At 31.1% G+C, this 17,527-nt stretch overlaps 2 protein-coding genes across 2 annotated transcripts; one reads left to right on the top strand and one right to left on the bottom strand.

Annotated features, from left to right (window-relative positions):
* Positions 1–338: 338 nt before the first annotated feature.
* On the bottom strand, positions 339–902 carry LOC113862063 (protein LIGHT-DEPENDENT SHORT HYPOCOTYLS 4-like). Its single transcript, XM_027495218.1, has one exon. It carries the CDS (start codon positions 900–902, stop codon positions 339–341), a length of 564 nt encoding a protein of 187 aa, XP_027351019.1.
* Positions 903–12,430: 11,528 nt separating this feature from the next.
* Positions 12,431–12,994, top strand: LOC113862062. Its single transcript, XM_027495217.1, has one exon. The coding sequence runs from the start codon at positions 12,431–12,433 to the stop codon at positions 12,992–12,994; it is 564 nt and encodes a 187-aa protein (XP_027351018.1).
* Positions 12,995–17,527: the final 4,533 nt, after the last annotated feature.

Raw genomic sequence — 17,527 nt, 5'->3', positions numbered from 1 at the left:
TGCATGTCCGAAAATGTCTATTAATTTGAACAAAAAAAAAAGAGCAAATTTTTTGGACTACTAGCAAGTTCAAATCATGCATCGATCACTTGACAGAGAACTGATCCTATATATATATATATATATATATATATATCTGAAGAACATCTAGTCTTGGCAAAGACACATTAAAAATAATATATAATGGGGAAAAATAAACATAAAACAACGAGACACAGCTTGAAAAACAATAATAAAGACAAAGAAGAAAAAAAGGAAATTAAAAGATATACCATTTGCATGCCATGATGATATTGATGATGGGCATGGATTACATTGATGAATTAATTCCATAAAGTTCAAGTAGGAGTAGCAGTAAAACTATTGGGAACAGTAGCATTGGCGATGTTGGGCTTGGGCCTCTTCCTCTTCTTCTCATAGCTAACTCCTCTGGCCTTAGCCTGAAAGTCACGAACATCACGCAAGTAAATCCTAACAGCACGGGTACCGAATGGATTCGTTTCCGGTCTTCCACCGTTCTCATCATAAGCGGCACGAAGGCGTCCAATGAGGGCGTCGAGGCTGCCCCAAGCTTGCCGGAGCGGGCAGGGGCAAGGGGCAGGAGGGTTGGGTAGCCCGAAAAAGGGACACGTGGGGTTATGCACTTTCGTCTTCCCGAATTGGTCAAGGTAGTGAAGAAATTCCAGCACGTGCGCTCCGCTGCATAACGCCACCGACATCGGTGGCCGGTGGTTCCTAAGGTACTGGCAGAAGGTGTTCCAGTCTCGTCGCTTTTGGTTCTCGTACCTGCTCGGCGTGCTTCCACTACTGTTTCCTATAGTATGATTATTATTCGTGTTCGTGCCTATTGGGGATGCTGCCACCTCGTAGCTTCGGTTTGTTGATTCAGAAACCAAATCCATTGTATCAAGATCTGAACTGAATAAACCCTTGTAGCTTCGGACCTGCCTTAGATCTTGAAGATGGTGGGAGAGCTTGCTATATAGAAGTTCTTCTTTTGATCCAAGACTAGGGTTTTTTTATTTTTTTTGCTGTGTGTTTGTCGTGATGTGTTGGTAAGTAGAAATTAAGTGAAGAGAGTATGTATATGAAGGGTTGAAAGGAGGAAAGGGAAGAGGTTAGGATGAAGGGTAGAATAGTGCATGGCTTTTGGTTTTTAATATTATTAGTATGTGGAAAGATGAGACGGGAGAGAGTTATTTTGTTTGGTTTTGATTTAGTTTAGAGTTAAGAGAGAGAGAAAGAGAGGATTCTAAAAGAGGGAGCAGCAAAGGAAAGGAATTGCTGGAAACGGAATGATTGATATGTGGGAAAGGCTAAGAATTGATGAGGTAATCAGCAGAGTTTTCTTTTTCCAGAAAAGCGGAAACAAACTGAGAGTTGTGGCGTACCATATGAGGTTGAGGTTTGAGACTGTAAGAAGGGATTGTGAAGTGAGAAGAAGAGAGGGTTAAATGATGAGCAGAAAAGAAGAGGGCACTGTGCCCCAAAACAGGACAAAGTTTGGCAGTGAGCAGTGATGATGGTGACCATTGATGAACAGACATGTATGCATTCCACTCGCTCTTATTATCAGCGCGTGAAACTCATAATTAAACACTTCCATTCACTTCTTTTTTTTCCTTTTTATTTTGTTGCAGGGAAGATAAACCTATACTATTATTAGAATCTTATTCTTTTTTAAAATATGTATATTACTGTTTTGACGGAACCAAAGTAAAAAACTGTGTTTAGTTTATTATACTATTTTCAGGGAATCAAAGTCTGTTTTTTTTTTTACTATATTTATTACTATTCTGAGAGAAAAACTCTTTTCTTACACTCGTCAATGATATTCAGCACATTGCTTCCAGATTAGTGCAGCCTAGGATTTGAGAGTTTTACTCGATAATGATATTCTCAGTATGGTTTAAAATAAATAAATAAACGAGTATAGAACATATTATCATCCTTAATTTTAAGATAAAACAAAAGCTTATATATCATTCACAAAATAAATAGATTAACATCAGCCTCTATCAAAACTCGTCAATTACCAAAAACTAAAATTCCTATTTACTAACACACGTTTATTTTTATTAGAATCATGCGTCTCTTTGTTGTCTTCTATAATAACAATTTTAAGAAAAGTTTTTTTTTCCAGTATTGTAATTGTAAAATTTTCCTAAAATTATTATTTTAAATGTGTCAAATATTTATTTGAAATAAAATTTTATTATCATAAATGCATTATTAGCTTGACTAGTTAAACTCTTCTAAAATAGAATTTACACATTAAGAAGATCTTTCTGCCCCTCTCTTTTGCTGTCTAGCTAGCACTTGAGCAACCCTAGTGTGTAACACAGTTTTTTAAAATATAATATTTAATATATCCAATGTAATTGATTTATTTTTATTAAAAGTTAAAATACATTTTTAAAAAATGTTACTGACATTTGCGTTGTTTTGATTCGCGTCCCTGCTCGTCTGAACTGAACTTCGAGGTTTTTGGTTTGCTGTTGTTTCCGGTGACTGCGATTCCTATCGTTAACTGGAGAAGAAACTGCCCTATATGTCGCGGCAAGTAAATCTTTATTCTTATTAATTTTAAAAGAGAGAATCTATATTAATAAATATAATTAATACTTCTCATTTATATTAAATTATTTTAAAATGTATAAATAGATTAAAATATAATTAAAAAATTACAATTAATAATATTTAAATTTTGAAAAAGGTAAATAAATAAATAAACAGTGACAAGCTTGCGATTTGTTGGAACATTTGGAATCTCAAAACCCACGAATGGAGGCAACCCGCATGGGTGTCCAAAGGATTGGTCACTGTGGCTGTGGCGGCAAGTCATCACCCAAACATCTATTTCTTGTAATTTCCCACTGTACTTCATCTCGGAATAATCAACTATTAATATTTTTTCAATAATTTATTTTTTAAAATATTTTTTAGATTTCAAAGGTATTTGGTACAACTATTAATATCGTATAATCTTTTATAAGCCTTTTTTTTAATATCTTGAGTTAAAATAGATATCCTGTACTGTTACATTATTGTGCTTATTTTTAATTCATGTCTTCTTGTAAAATAAAATCTATACTAGATAAAATATCAAGCAAGCTCGTAGGATAGATTGATTATATGTTATTGATTTAACAATTGTTAGAAATAGATTAGATATAAAAAAATATTATTTTGTTTTCTTGTATTGCCTATTAAAAATATAACTTTTTTACAATGTTAATAAATTTAAATACATAAAAAATAGAATCTGTATATTATTTTTATATATATCAACTATTGTTGTTAACATGACAATTTATGATGGAGTGAGAATGTATTTTTTTATAATGTCGATATATTTAAATTAAATTTTATATTAAATGCATTTTTATGATTATTTTTAAAATAAAGAATTTAACAACGATCTTATTTCCATAGTATGTTTATTACATTATGGCACACGAACTTATTTTCCTCTCTCTCCTTCTTCGATTGCCGTGATATTCTGTTCCTTCGATTTTTGGTCTCTGGGGGAACAGAATGGTTATCAAGTGTGACATATGGTGTTTCATATTGTTCCTACATATGCTTCTAAGTGCCCAAAACCCTTCTTCTCCCGGTGTGTGTATAGTTTTTCGTCAGAAGAAGGGGTTGCGTGTGCAATTTTTATTCTTTTAAAGTCATGTTTAAGAAAACTATATAGAAATAACATGTTTGTAAAAATAAGGTGGAAATAAAGGGCATAGAAAATCTGAGTGAAGAATCTAGCATGGGGTCCAGGTACACACAAGAAAGTCATGAAAACGACTCTTCTGAAATTGAACATCAACATCAAACGACGAAATATGAAAAGTGGTTTTTGGATCGAACATCGAATGATGGAACCAAGTTCATTGCACCGTGGATTAAACGACTTTTCCTATTTTTGTCGTTGGATAAAGAAAAGAGGGTGGTTTAGGCTTTAGGTGTAGTAATTGCAACGAGGCACGTCAGTGAGATATGGTGCAAAGACAAAATCCTGAGCGGACCCCCAATCGACCAAAGGCCAAAGGGAGAGTTTATCGCACTCTTCTCTCTCCAATGTCACACTTAATCACCGATGGGATATTACACCACTTCTTCTTTTCCTACAATCTTTAACTTTCATCTGTTTTATTCAATCAAATTCAATTTTATAATTTAAGAAAACTATCTAAAAACTTTATTATATTGTAATTAAAAATGTGCATTGAAAGCTGTATTTGTTAATTAGTATGACTCGTTTGAGTTTGTTAACGCATATTGTTAACCTATCTGCGAGCGTACTCATTGATGTCACTTCTGCGTCCATAGATGAATCCGTGTCTCATTCAAAGTTAGATAAATTTTATTTAATAAATATAATTTTAAATTATAAAACTTAATCAAAACATGCATATACATTCACTTAAGTCACGTACTTTTATTGAGATATGTATTTTCTAATTAAAAACTACGAAAATTCAATTTTTACCGTTAATACACAAATAAATTTAGCTTAATTTATAATTTTGAATTTAAATCTCAATAAAGTGTTAAATATCACAAAACTTTATCACTAATGGTAATTCGAAACGAGTTTTCTCCAGTAAAAAATTACGCATGATAAAAAAAATGCACATGGATGTAGTACGGTGATTCGCCTCCAACTGTTCTTACTTTTTTTTAATCCCTCTTTTTATCATATTATAATATTTATTCTTTTTTAAGTATATATTCAATGAGTATTATTATTCACAAAACATCATTCTATTTCAAATTATAAACATAATCCATAAATGTTTATTTAATATTTTTCATTTATTTAATCTTTTTCCTAATGACACATTATTTTACTTGTCAAATATAATACTTTGTATGTTTTTTTATAATTTATAGAAACTAAAATTAACGAACATAAAAAAAAATTTAGTCAAATTTACACCATTATGATTTTCCTTTTATCTTTTACAAAGAATAAACTTTAGAAAAGAAGAAAAAGTAAGACGAGAGCATAAAAACAACGAACTTGCTGTTTGTTTTGTAAAATGCAGACACCTGGCCCGTTACTAAACTTGGCACATCTACTTGCTGCTTCTTTCTTTTCTCTTTAAACATCGTTTAAGCTCACTGTAGAAACGTTTCCCATTAACATCCAAAATTCTAAGAACATGTTTATTTTAATTTTTTAAAAATATTTTTGTTTTTAAAATGAAGTATGATATTTTTAAAAATAAATGTAAACAAGTGTATTTTAAAAAATAAAAAATTATAATTAATATTTTAAATATAACTTTTAATCATTTTTATTTTTAAATTTTTACTATCGTCTAACAAGACTTAAAAAGGTAACACTGGGGCGGTGCATAAGTTGCCTTCGCTAAAAGCAATTTCCAATCAGTCAAGTTAATGCATAGATAAACGTTTGTAGTTAATTTTATTTAATGATGAATTGAAAAGAATATAACTTATATTTTTTAAAAATTAAAATAAGTTTATAATATAATTTTAATTCAATATAATAATTATAAATTACTGGGTTAATTTAAATACAATTTAGAGAAAAAAATTATTTTAATATATTATATTTAAAATAAATTGCAGCAATACAAGGATAGATATGTAACACTAAAACACGAAATCAAACATGCAAATGTATTATATAATTTATTTTCACGCTGTACTTTTTTTCTTGATATGGTATTCTTATGCTTGAGAATGAAGTACAACTAGCGATCCTCCCTTTCCTTATTCCCCACCAAACCTCCACACAGATAGGGTTGCCTATGGTGTTGCTTTTAACGTTGTATTTGCTAATTTCTACTTTCTTGGGGAGGTAGAATTACCACTATGTTTGGGATAAGGAAAATTTTCTAAATTAAAAATCATCTTGAAGGAAACTACATCTCAACAAGTTTTGAGGGTTAAGAAGGAGCCAAAGATAAACCTGAACAGAAGAGAATATTGGAAGACCTTTGGTTTTAATTAAAAGGAACACATTTCGAGCTATTTTAAGATATTTTTGTCACATTGTTGATTTTTCTCTAAACTGCTTGAAAGACAAGAAAATATTCTAAGACCACAAAACTAAAGGTTTTTTCGAGAAGTTTTGAGGAGTTTTTAAGTCACTGACACCAAAAACTACTCGAAAAATAGAACTGGCAAGAAAATATTTCAAGTCCACAAAACTGATGGTTTTTCGAGGAGTTTTTAGGAGTTTTTAAGTCCCTGACACCCAAAAGCTGCTCGAAAAACAGGACTAACAGGAAAATATTCTAAGTCCACAAAAAACTGATGGCTTTTCGAGGAATATTTGATGAGTTTCCAAGTACCTGACACCCAAAACTGCTCGAAAAGCAGGAAGTGGTAAGAAAATATTCTAAGTTCACAAACTTGGCTGAGTTCCAGATTTCCTCTAGAATTGCTCGAAAAACAAGAAGTGGTCAGAAAATATTCTAAGTCCACAAATCTGGTCGAGCTCAAGAGTCCCTCCAAAATTGATCGAAAAACAGAAATGAGCAAAGAAAATATTCTAAGTCCACAAGACCAAGACAGACTCTCAAAACTCCAGAATGGCTCGAAAAGAGAAGTCAAGAAGAAACTATTCCAAGGCCATAACATTAAAAGAGTTTTTTAGGTTTCTCTCAGAAATACTCGAAAGATAGGAGTCTTGAAAAATCCAAAAGCGGTTACCAGTAGTTATCAACATTTACCACTACGCAAAGGAGATCATGGGCGATAGCGGTTACAACAAACAGCATGATCACAAGCAATCGTGGATAGTGAGCATCAACAGTTGAAGTCAGTTACTAAGAAGTGCCCGCAAAAGGAGGAAAACGGTGGTGATATTCATGTCTATAAATACTACAAAGCATTATTTCACAAGGGACGACTTTTTGCACCCAGACACCACACCTAAACACTCTGAGACGCTGAAACTCTGCACCGCGCCAGACACCAGCTACAAGGAGACCTACGGTGGCCGTTGTTCGCCTTTGTGAGGAGTCGTACGTTTACATTCCAGCACCTTTACATTCCTACATTTACCTTTCTGCATTTTAATTTCAGTTCTTGTTACTTATGTCTTTGTACGTTGTTTAGTTCTGGCTTGCTACATTTCTGTAAAAGCATCTACGTTTGATTTAATTGTGCACATTTATTATTCACTATTCTTGCTTAATACTCTTTTACGCCGTTAATCTGAGCATCACATTAACAACACACTTAAAAGAACCCAAAGAGGACCTAAATCCAGTCCCCAGATTGATCTTTAGATTATTTGTTTACAACTGTCATTTTTCACCGTAAACACACTATGCATTGCAAGTAAAACCCTCTTTCAATTGTATAATGACAGTTTGTTGAAAATTGAAATTAGCCCTAGCTTTAAGCAAGTTTGGTTCGTGTTACCCTTAAACCAAGCTTTAAGACTCTGGAATAAATTTCAATTATTTTCCTGGATCTCACAAATTTATCAAGAAATATTGATTAGGAAGCTGCTGGACAGAGACAAAAGTAATGTTATTATAGGATCTTACGCATGTCTGTCATGCATGACTCACAAGAGCAACAATAAACAGTGATTTTCACATAATTTTCAGCATTTTTCATGTGTTACCTGAGCTGGTTAAATTAACACACACAAGAATGTTTTGAAATGACGTGAAAGCTGGGATGAGATTAGAGATGAAATGGGTTGAAATGGATTTAGCAGAGTGCAGTGATTGAAACGTGAATGGTGCAGGAGAGCTTAGGGAAAGTGAAGGTGGGGAGTACCTGGACGATTCTTTGAGACATCATCATCAGCTATATACAACTCCCAATTCTTAAACCCTACTCAAATCGTACTCTTTTTGGAAAAACCTATTCGTCTCCTGTCTTACTTGTAACGTAATATATATGTATATTGTTAAATTTAAACATTTATATTATTTAATAAATTTTTATAAAGTATAAAATTTATTAATTTTATATTATTTTTGTAATTATGTATGTAAAATTTTATATTTATTTATAATTTATAAATAGTATATGTTGATAGAAAATAATAAAATTAAATATTAATTATTTACTTTTTTCATAACAATTTATAAAATTAATTTATTTAATAAAGAATTTAGATTATTAATTTCGTATTTTATAAAAATATTATTAAGTAATGTACGAATTAAAATTAATAATAATGTCAACTTGTCATACAGGAGTCCTGGCCTGGTTAATTTAAAACTAGTTAGCAACACAATTTAAGTTACTTTTGAAAGTATTTTCTCATTTTATGTTTTTCTTGACATGTTCTGTAATTTAGTTCAATTATTTGAATATAATCATTGTTCTATATGTGAGTTTATCTATAATTTTTTTTATTTCTTAGTTATAAAAAATTTCGCTTTACAGTTTTCTGTTAAAATTGACTTTAATTATACTTTTAGTTTTTATATAAATTTAATTAATTATATTAAAAAATTAATTATTCAAATTAGGTTTCTCATATTAAAAAAATATTCAATAGCTAATAAAAATACAACATGTGCCTTTTTTGGATAAATTGAAAAAACAAAACACGTAAATAAATAAAGAAAGAAATTACTTTCATTATTTTATATATCTTATATACACACGATATCTTTTTCGCTGAGTATACAAATAAAGAATATGTTGTATGCGTATCATTTATTAAATAAAATTTTATAAATTTTAATTTATATAATTAAAAATATGATAGTTAAAAGTGAACATTTAAAATTACATATAAATTAAATAAATAATTTTTTCATTTGCAACAGAGATTTGTCAAAGAGAATTTAATTAGCTGACCAATAATTATAAAATCTCAAGATCTTACATAGTTAAAATATTTATTGTTCTATATATGAGATATTTTCAATGAATTAATCATGATTAGTTACCCATTCATAAATTTGAGAGTTAAATATAATGATATAATTAAAAAATGATGTCATTTTATATAAAGAATATATTAACATGACATGTGTCATTTAAAATAATAAATTATTATTATATTATTTAATTTTAATATCTATTATCGACAAAAATTAATGTAATTAATAATTATTAATTTAAGAAATAAAAAATTAAAATTAAAAATATAAAAAAATTAATTTAAATAATGTTGTAGATTTTAAAAATGAAAGCAAAATTTTACTTAATTATTTTTTAAAAGATATTTAACAAAACATAACTCATCAGAGTTCACGTGTGTTTGTCACTGCATTTTCTTGGTGGAAGAAAAGATTAATCTACTTACTAGAAAAAGAAGAAGAAAGAGGTAAGCACGTGAGCCCACAAGTCTTGTAAGTTGTAACGTCAATGCTTTTTTTTGAAATGACATAAGCGTTTTTTTTCTTTAATCCGAAAGCGACATGAGAGTTGAAACCAATGTGGTGCTCCAAGAATTATTATATCAACATAAGTTTTATCATTGCGTAGGAAGTTTAATATATTGTTGATTTTTTTAAAGCTTTAAAAATTCATTTTATTTTATGCTTTTTAACTTTTAAATTATTTGTTTTTAGAGTGAGTCTAATCAAGTATCTGTAAAATATAAATTAATGACATTTGAAAGAGGAATTTTTAGTGAAATATTGTTTGATTTGCTTGGACAAAAACAAAGAGAAAAATTAAATATGAATTTTTAATTTAATTAAAGAAAAATGAGATTGATTTATGAAATCGAATTATATTTTTAATTAAGTTCCAAATTTTTGTCTCTCTTTTCATTGAACCATACATAGGATTGGATTGAGGATTGCAGTGATCACCTTTTAAATTTTTCTCTAATAAGATGGAAAGACATCTTCATGATATAAATTAACAACCTTGAGAGGAGTAAAATAGCATTCGAGTAAGAGATCAAATGAACTATTGTTGCTTTCTCATTTAAATAATAAAACTCACTCTTAACTATTTATTTCATTTGAAGCAGTGACTATTGTAGATTATCACGAGCCTTTGAATATCTCCAAAGACGGCTGTAAAATTTGAAAAAGGGAATTGTTTTTGTCAATAAAATATATTAAAAAATTGGACCAAAGCTTTAGAAATTTTGTAATTTATAGCATATGATTAAATGAACTTGGACTTTTGATAGTTTTGATTCTAAAATGCATGTTGAAATTGGATTTCAACTAAAAATATATGATAGGCTTCAAAATTAAAAAGATACCTAAGCTTTTGATTGATCGTAAACCGCTAAATTTTTTGCCACAAGAATCTCAAATTAATTATTTCTAAATTTTTAAATTTATATTTTTTCATGAAATTTAACTTTTATAACTTTAAAATTAATTATGTTTGTTTCTCATAATTTAAAATATTTTTATAACGAATGAGATTTTTGTTAATATAAATACACGAGAACCATATTGTTTGTGTAGTATATGGAAATATGTGTACAACGTAATTTATATTTTTGTATTAATTATGTCTTTTTTTTTTATAATGTTTCCTAATCTGTATATAAAATATCGTCGATGAAATATCACTATAAAAAATTATCTTTTATTTAGATGTGTTTGGAGGGCAATTATACCCATCGAGAAGTAATAAAGGATTCTTAAATTAAGTTCTCGAAATATCGTCTCACAAGGATTGATTTCCAATTACTAAGAATTTTTTAATTTAATTGTTTAAGCTTCAAAGATACGAGATTAATTAAAAACAAGAATTTATAAAATCAATTATAAAACTAAAAGCAAGGAATACACTGCACGTCTTGGTTAAACTTATCGGAGAGGAACCTAGGGCATATGAATTTTCTCATTCAATCCTTTATGTTATTTTTCTATTTAACTCTAAATTCAATTTCCTTGTGATTACCAATCATTCATACGAATACTATTAATATCCAATGGTCATACAATATTAATATTCTTTTCTCTAAATTAACATCCTCAATGGTCATGCAAGACATCAATTTAAGAAAGCTTAAGAATCCTATGAACTTGTTAATTTAATAACGATTAGAAGAGAAAGATTAGTTTGGTCCACCTAATCCTTTGTCTTGTTTTACCCTATAGATCTATTAATTAATCGAGGTACGGTCGCCTGACAATATAATTAATTAAGATTAAGAAAGGAGCGCAATAGGATAAAATCTAATCACAAAACGGAAATCAAATTTAGATTCAAACATCAAAATTTCATAAATTCATGAACAATAGTTTCCATAACTCTAGCTATGGACTTAGTTAATGCTAAAGAAAAGAACTAAAACAATCATAAACAAAGTCATAATCAAAAGAAATAATAAACTAGAGTATGAGATGTGTTCCCGGTCTTCAAGTACGATCGCTTGAAGCTCCAAGTCTCTCCAAGCATGAGCCAATGATCCCGTGCAAGAGAGACGAGATCAGATGTATTCTAGAGCAAAAGCCAAGATGTAAAAACGGTGTAAAAACGCATATCCAAGATTATGTGGTATCAGAGCCAGGTTATGAAATTTATGATTCTCCATGAATATGTTTTTTCAATTTAATTTTTGCTGCACGTATATTTGAAATCAGAATTATTTTCGATTATGTGAATTGTATTAGTAATATCTTAATATTTTTCCTACATGAAGATTTACGATAATTACTATTTGCACTGTGATTCTGGAAAGGGTCTCATTAATTGCTATTTGCGTATGTACTGCAGTAAGCTTTTGAAATTGCCGATTTCCAATAATCGTACGATTCCATATTTGATTGTCAATTGCCTTTTGCCATAAAGTATTCATATTATTATTATTATTTTTATATTTCAAAAGTACGTAGTTGCGAGACCCTGACTGAATTATTTGATTGATTGGCATTCGCACTGAAAATTTGCTTTTGATATCAATTAATTGCTAAAAGTCGTACAAATGCATTATTGATTAATTGACAATTGCTGCAGAATTTAGTTCATTATATTATCATTGTAATTGAAAGTCAATTTATTATTATGTCTTTAGACGACTACTAAAATTAACATTGTTGAAGAATAATACTTTGTTTAAGATTAAAGTACGTGATGAATTTTGTTAATCACCAAAGTGGTCAAATTCATAAATTTTATTTAATTCCAAATTGATGATAATTCATTTCAATTACCTATAGGATAATGGATGCTAAACATATTATTATTGGTTTATAGGTATGTATTAAAATTCATTGTTATGATACATTTCTGGGTCACCCAAAGGTTGATTAATTGTTTTTATAATCAATGAGAATAATTGTAGGTAATTTATATGTGCCATTAATTTATTTATATACCCAAAGGTAGTAGATATTTCTAATTGGTACATGTTTCATTGCCGACTGATTGTGTATTATTAGCATCATTAAATGTCATGTATCCTAATGTATCACCCAAAGGAGAACATTAGTATACATTAAATGTTAGAATGTCTTGTATATGTAATATGTGTATTTATGTCTCAAAACACTTACGTATGTTTAATTATACAGTAAATGTTCCCAATATTCTACACTCTAGCATTTCGTCTGTGTCAGTTTTTAATGGGCTTAACTTCTCTAACTGGAGTGAACAAGTTCAATTTCACCTTGGTGTTTTGGACCTTGATCTTGCTCTTCAGGAGGAGAAGCCTACTGATATTACTGATACTAGCAGCAATGAAGAAAAGACCCATTATAAAGCTTGGGAAAGATCAAACAGACTTAGCCTGATGTTCATGCTAATGAGTGTAGCAGAAAATATAAAGACAGCTCTTTCCAAAACTGAAAATGCAAAACAATTTATGAAAAATGTGGAAGAGCGCTCCCAAACTGCTGACAAGTCTCTTGCTAGGACATTAATGAGTACACTAACCAACATAAGGTTTGATGGTTCGTGTACCATGCATGAGCATGTCGTCGAAATGACGAACATTGCTGCAAGGCTTAAGTCCTTAGGCATGACCGTGGATGAAAGCTTCCTTACTCAGTTTATTCTTAACTCATTACTGACTAAGTATGGGCCATTTCAAGTGAACTATAATGCCATGAAAGATAAATGAAATGTGCATGAATTGCACAGTATGTTAGTTCAGGAGGAAACACGGCTAAAAAATCAAGGAAGTCATTCAGTCCATTACGTGAGTCATAAAGGACATCAAGGAGTTGGAAAGAAGGTTATAAAGAAGCATGATAAGGGCAAAGGGCCATTGAAGATTAATGAGGCCTCTGCACAAATCCAGAAGAATAATAATGATAAAGATAAATGTCGTTTATGTGGAAAATCTGGTCATTTCCAGAAGAATTGTCTGAAACGGAAAGCTTGGTTTGAGAAAAAGGGTAAGCTCAATGCTTATGTATGTTATGAATCAAACTTAACTGAAGTTCCACATAATACTTGGTGGATTGATTCTAGATATACAACTCATGTTTCTAACACAATGCAGGGATTCCATTCGATCCAAGCCATAAACCCAAATGAAAGGTTTGTGTTTATGGGGAATAGAGTGAAAGCTCCAGTTGAAGCTGTCGGAACTCATCGCTTGATTCTTGACACTGGACATCATTTAGATTTAGTGAAAACTATTTATGTACCTAGTATATCTAGGAATTTAGTTTCATTATCTAAACTTGATGTTACTGGATACTTTTTTAATTTTGGAAATGGATGTTTTAGTTTATTTAAACATAATTATCCCATTGGTACTGGTACTCTTTGTGATGGTTTATATAAATTAAATTCAGATGGTTTGTATGCTGAAACTCTCTTAACTCTGCATCATAGTATTGGCACTAAACGTAGTTTAGTGAATGAACGTTTCGCTTACTTGTGACATAGACGTTTAGGCCATATATCCAGGGAAAGAATGGAAAGACTAGTAAGAGGTGGAGTTCTTCCAGACTTAGATTTTACTGACCTAAATATTTGTGTGAATTGCATAAAAGGAAAGCAAACAAAACACACAAAGAAAGGAGCCACAAGAAGTAACCAGCTTCTTGAAGTTGTGCACACTAATATTTGTGGACCTTTTGATGTTAATTCTTTCGGAAAAGATAGATACTTTATTACTTTTATTGATGACTATTCCTGTTGTGGTTATGTCTATTTGCTGCATGAGAGTGGATGCCTTGGAAATTTACTTGAATGAAGTGGAAAGACAATCAGACAGAAGGGTGAAAGTTGTTAGGTCTAATAGAAGTGGTGAGTATTACGGAAGGTATGATGAAACTGGACAACATCTAGGTCTATTTGCTAAATTCCTTGAGAAACGTGGTATTTGGACTCAATACACAATGCCGGGTACACCACAACAAAATGGTGTATCGGAAAGGCGTAATAGAACATTAATAGATATGGTTAGGAGCATGTTAAGCAATTCTTCTTTACCCTTATCTTTGTGGATGTATGCCTTGAAAACTGCTATGTATCTGTTAAACAGGGTTCCTAGTAAAGCTATTCCAAAGACACCTTTTGAACTTTGGACTGGTAGGACTCCTAGTTTGAGGCACCTGCATGTTTGGGGTTGCCAAGTAGAAATAAGGGCTTATAATCCACAAGAAAAGAAACTAGATGCAAGAACTATCAGTGGTTATTTCATTGGTTATCCAGAAAAGTCCAAGGGATTTAGATTTTATTGCCCTAGTCATAGTACAAGAATTGTTGAAACTGAAAATGCTAGGTTCATTAAAAATGGTGAAATCAGTGGGAGTACAGATCCACAAAATGTAGAAATTAAAGAAGTTAGAGTACAAGTTCCTGTGACTTGTGTTTCTAGCAGTAGAGTTGTTGCTCCTCTTATTGCTACACCACAACATAATGAAGAAGAGCAATAAAATACTAAACTAGTGATTCAAAATGAACCTATTGTAGAAGAACCACAATAAATAGCATTAAGGAGGTCTCAAAGAGAAAGAAGACCTGCTATTCCAAATGATTATGTGGTATATCTACAGGAATCAGAAGCTGACTTAAGCATTATGATAATGATCCAGTTTCATTTTCACAAGCCATAAGTTGTGATAATTCTAATAAATGGTTAGATGCCATGAAAGAAGAGTTAGAATCTATGGAATATAATGGTGTTTGGGACCTTGTAAAATTTCCAGAAGGTTGTAAGAGAATTGGTTGTAAGTGGGTCTTCAAGACCAAACGTGATTCTCATGGTAATCTTGAACGTTACAAGGCTAGACTTGTTGCTAAAGGTTTTACTCAAAAGGATGACATTGACTATAAAGAGACATTTTCACCTGTCTCACGAAAGGATTCCTTTAGGATTATCATGGCACTGGTGGCCCATTATGACTTGGAATTACACCAGATGGATGTGAAAACTGTCTTTCTTAATGGAGATTTAGAAGAAAGTGTTTATATGGATCAACCAATGGGATTCTCAGTTGAAGGAAAGAAACACATGGTGTGCAAATTAAAGAAGTCAATATACGGACTCAAGCAAGCTTCTCGTCAATGGTATCTAAAGTTCAACGATACCATTATATCCTTTGGATTTAAGGAAAACATTGTTGATCGGTGTATATATCTAAAGGTCAGTGGGAGTAAGTTCATATTTCTAGTTCTGTATGTTGATGATATCTTGCTTGCAGCTAATGATCTTGGTCTTTTATATGAGACTAAGAAGTTTCTTTCTAGTAACTTTAAAATGAAAGATATGGGTGAGGCAAGCTATGTGATAGGGATAGAAATATTCCGTAACAGATCACAAGGACTATTAGGTTTGTCTCAGAAAGCATATATCAATAAAGTACTAGAGAGATTTAGAATGGAAAAGTGTTCAGCATCACCTGTTCTAATTCAAAATGGAGACAAGTTTAGTCTCGCACAATGTCCCAAGAATGATTTGAAACAGAAACAGATGGAAACAATTTCGTATGCATCTGTTGTTGGGAGTATTATGTATGCTCAGACCTGTACCAGGCCAGATATAAGCTTTGTAGTTAGAATGTTGGGAAGATACCAGAGTAATCCTGGATTGGATCACTGGAAAGCTGCGAAGAAGGTTCTAAGATACCTACAGGGAACAAAAGAACACATGCTTACATATAGAAGGTCTGATCACCTTGAAGTGATTGGGTATTCAAATTCAGATTTTGCTGGATGTGTGGATACAAGAAAGTTCACTCTTGGCTATGTGTTTCTTTTAGCTAGAGGAGCGATATCATGGAAGAGTGCAAAACAATAAGTTGTTGCTGCATCTACCATGGAAGCTGAGTTTGTAGCATGTTTTGAGGCTACAGTTCAGGCTAACTGGCTGCGAAACTTTATTTCAGGACTTGAAATAGTCGACAGTATTGCCAAGCCGCTGAAAATTTTTTGTGATAATTCTGCAGCAGTGTTTTTCTCTAAGAACAATAAGTACTCTAAGGGTGCTAAGCATATGGAGCTTAAGTACTTTTCTGTGAAAGATGAAGTACAGAAACATAGAGTATCAATAGAACATATTAGTACAAACCTTATGATAGCTGATCCTCCGACAAAAGGGTTGCCGCCCAAGACATTTATTGAGCATGTTGAAAATATGGGCATTATTGTTTATGATGATTGTTAGATGTAATGATTATATTTTATGTATTATGCACTTGATACTCTGAGTTCACTTATGAGTATGTTTCTGATTACTTGTTTTCTTATATGCATGCATGATTGTATTGTGATGATGTAAATAGGTACCGTCTTGAATCAAGATATTATGTTTGACCAATTTTGTACTTTCCACTTACTGGTCATATTAAGGAGAAGACTAATTTTGTAGTACATGGAAGGAAATATGTCGATTAAAGTGATGTACAACTGCCATGACTCAAATTAGTTCTTATTCTTAATTATGATTTATGATGTACTCAATGTATGGGATGATTTAGTCATAATAATGCGCATTATGATGATTTAATCTTATTTATTAGATCACGATGTTGGATAATGTCATAATGTTACATGAGCCAAGTGGGAGAATATAAAACTTTAAGTGTCTCATGTGAGGAGCATGTGACTTATCTGGGGTTTAATAAATAATTAAATTATTAAGGACTAAATTGTAATTGAGTAATGGGAAGCAATTTCAAATTTAAATAAACTGCTTATTGATAGGGTTAGCAATTGTAACGATTCACCAAAATCAAAGGAACGTGAAACAAGTCCTTTTCCTGACCAAAAAAGTATTTTCTCTTCTCTCACCATCAATAACGTAGAGAAAATAGAAGCGTAAGCCAAGGAGGTAGAAATTGGTTTTCTCTCTCTTATCAAAGAAATTCAATCGTTGAATCAATTCTGTTAATCATTAATGGACAAAGGTTAGTCATCTTCCAATTGTGTGATATGTGAGAATCCTAAATTTCAAGATCGAATGATAATTTTTTACTATTAACATTGAAGAAACTTACAAATTAAAGTATAACTTTTTTTTGTTGTCAATTGTGATCTAAATGCCTAGTCTCGAACCATTGCCACAACTTCTTCTTTTTATCTGAAAATTAGTAAACCCTGCGAAAGGAACAAGCACTTACTTTTCCTCTCTTGCAACCACAGTTTGCACGAGCTACAGAAAGAGCGGTGAAGAGTATGAAAAGATTTCATGAAGGCC

This window comes from Abrus precatorius, unplaced genomic scaffold (assembly GCF_003935025.1).
Source record: "Abrus precatorius isolate BTA unplaced genomic scaffold, Abrus_2018 Scaffold3, whole genome shotgun sequence".
In the NCBI taxonomy this organism is placed as follows: domain Eukaryota; kingdom Viridiplantae; phylum Streptophyta; class Magnoliopsida; order Fabales; family Fabaceae; genus Abrus; species Abrus precatorius.
This window is presented reverse-complemented; position numbering and strand designations above follow the sequence as displayed.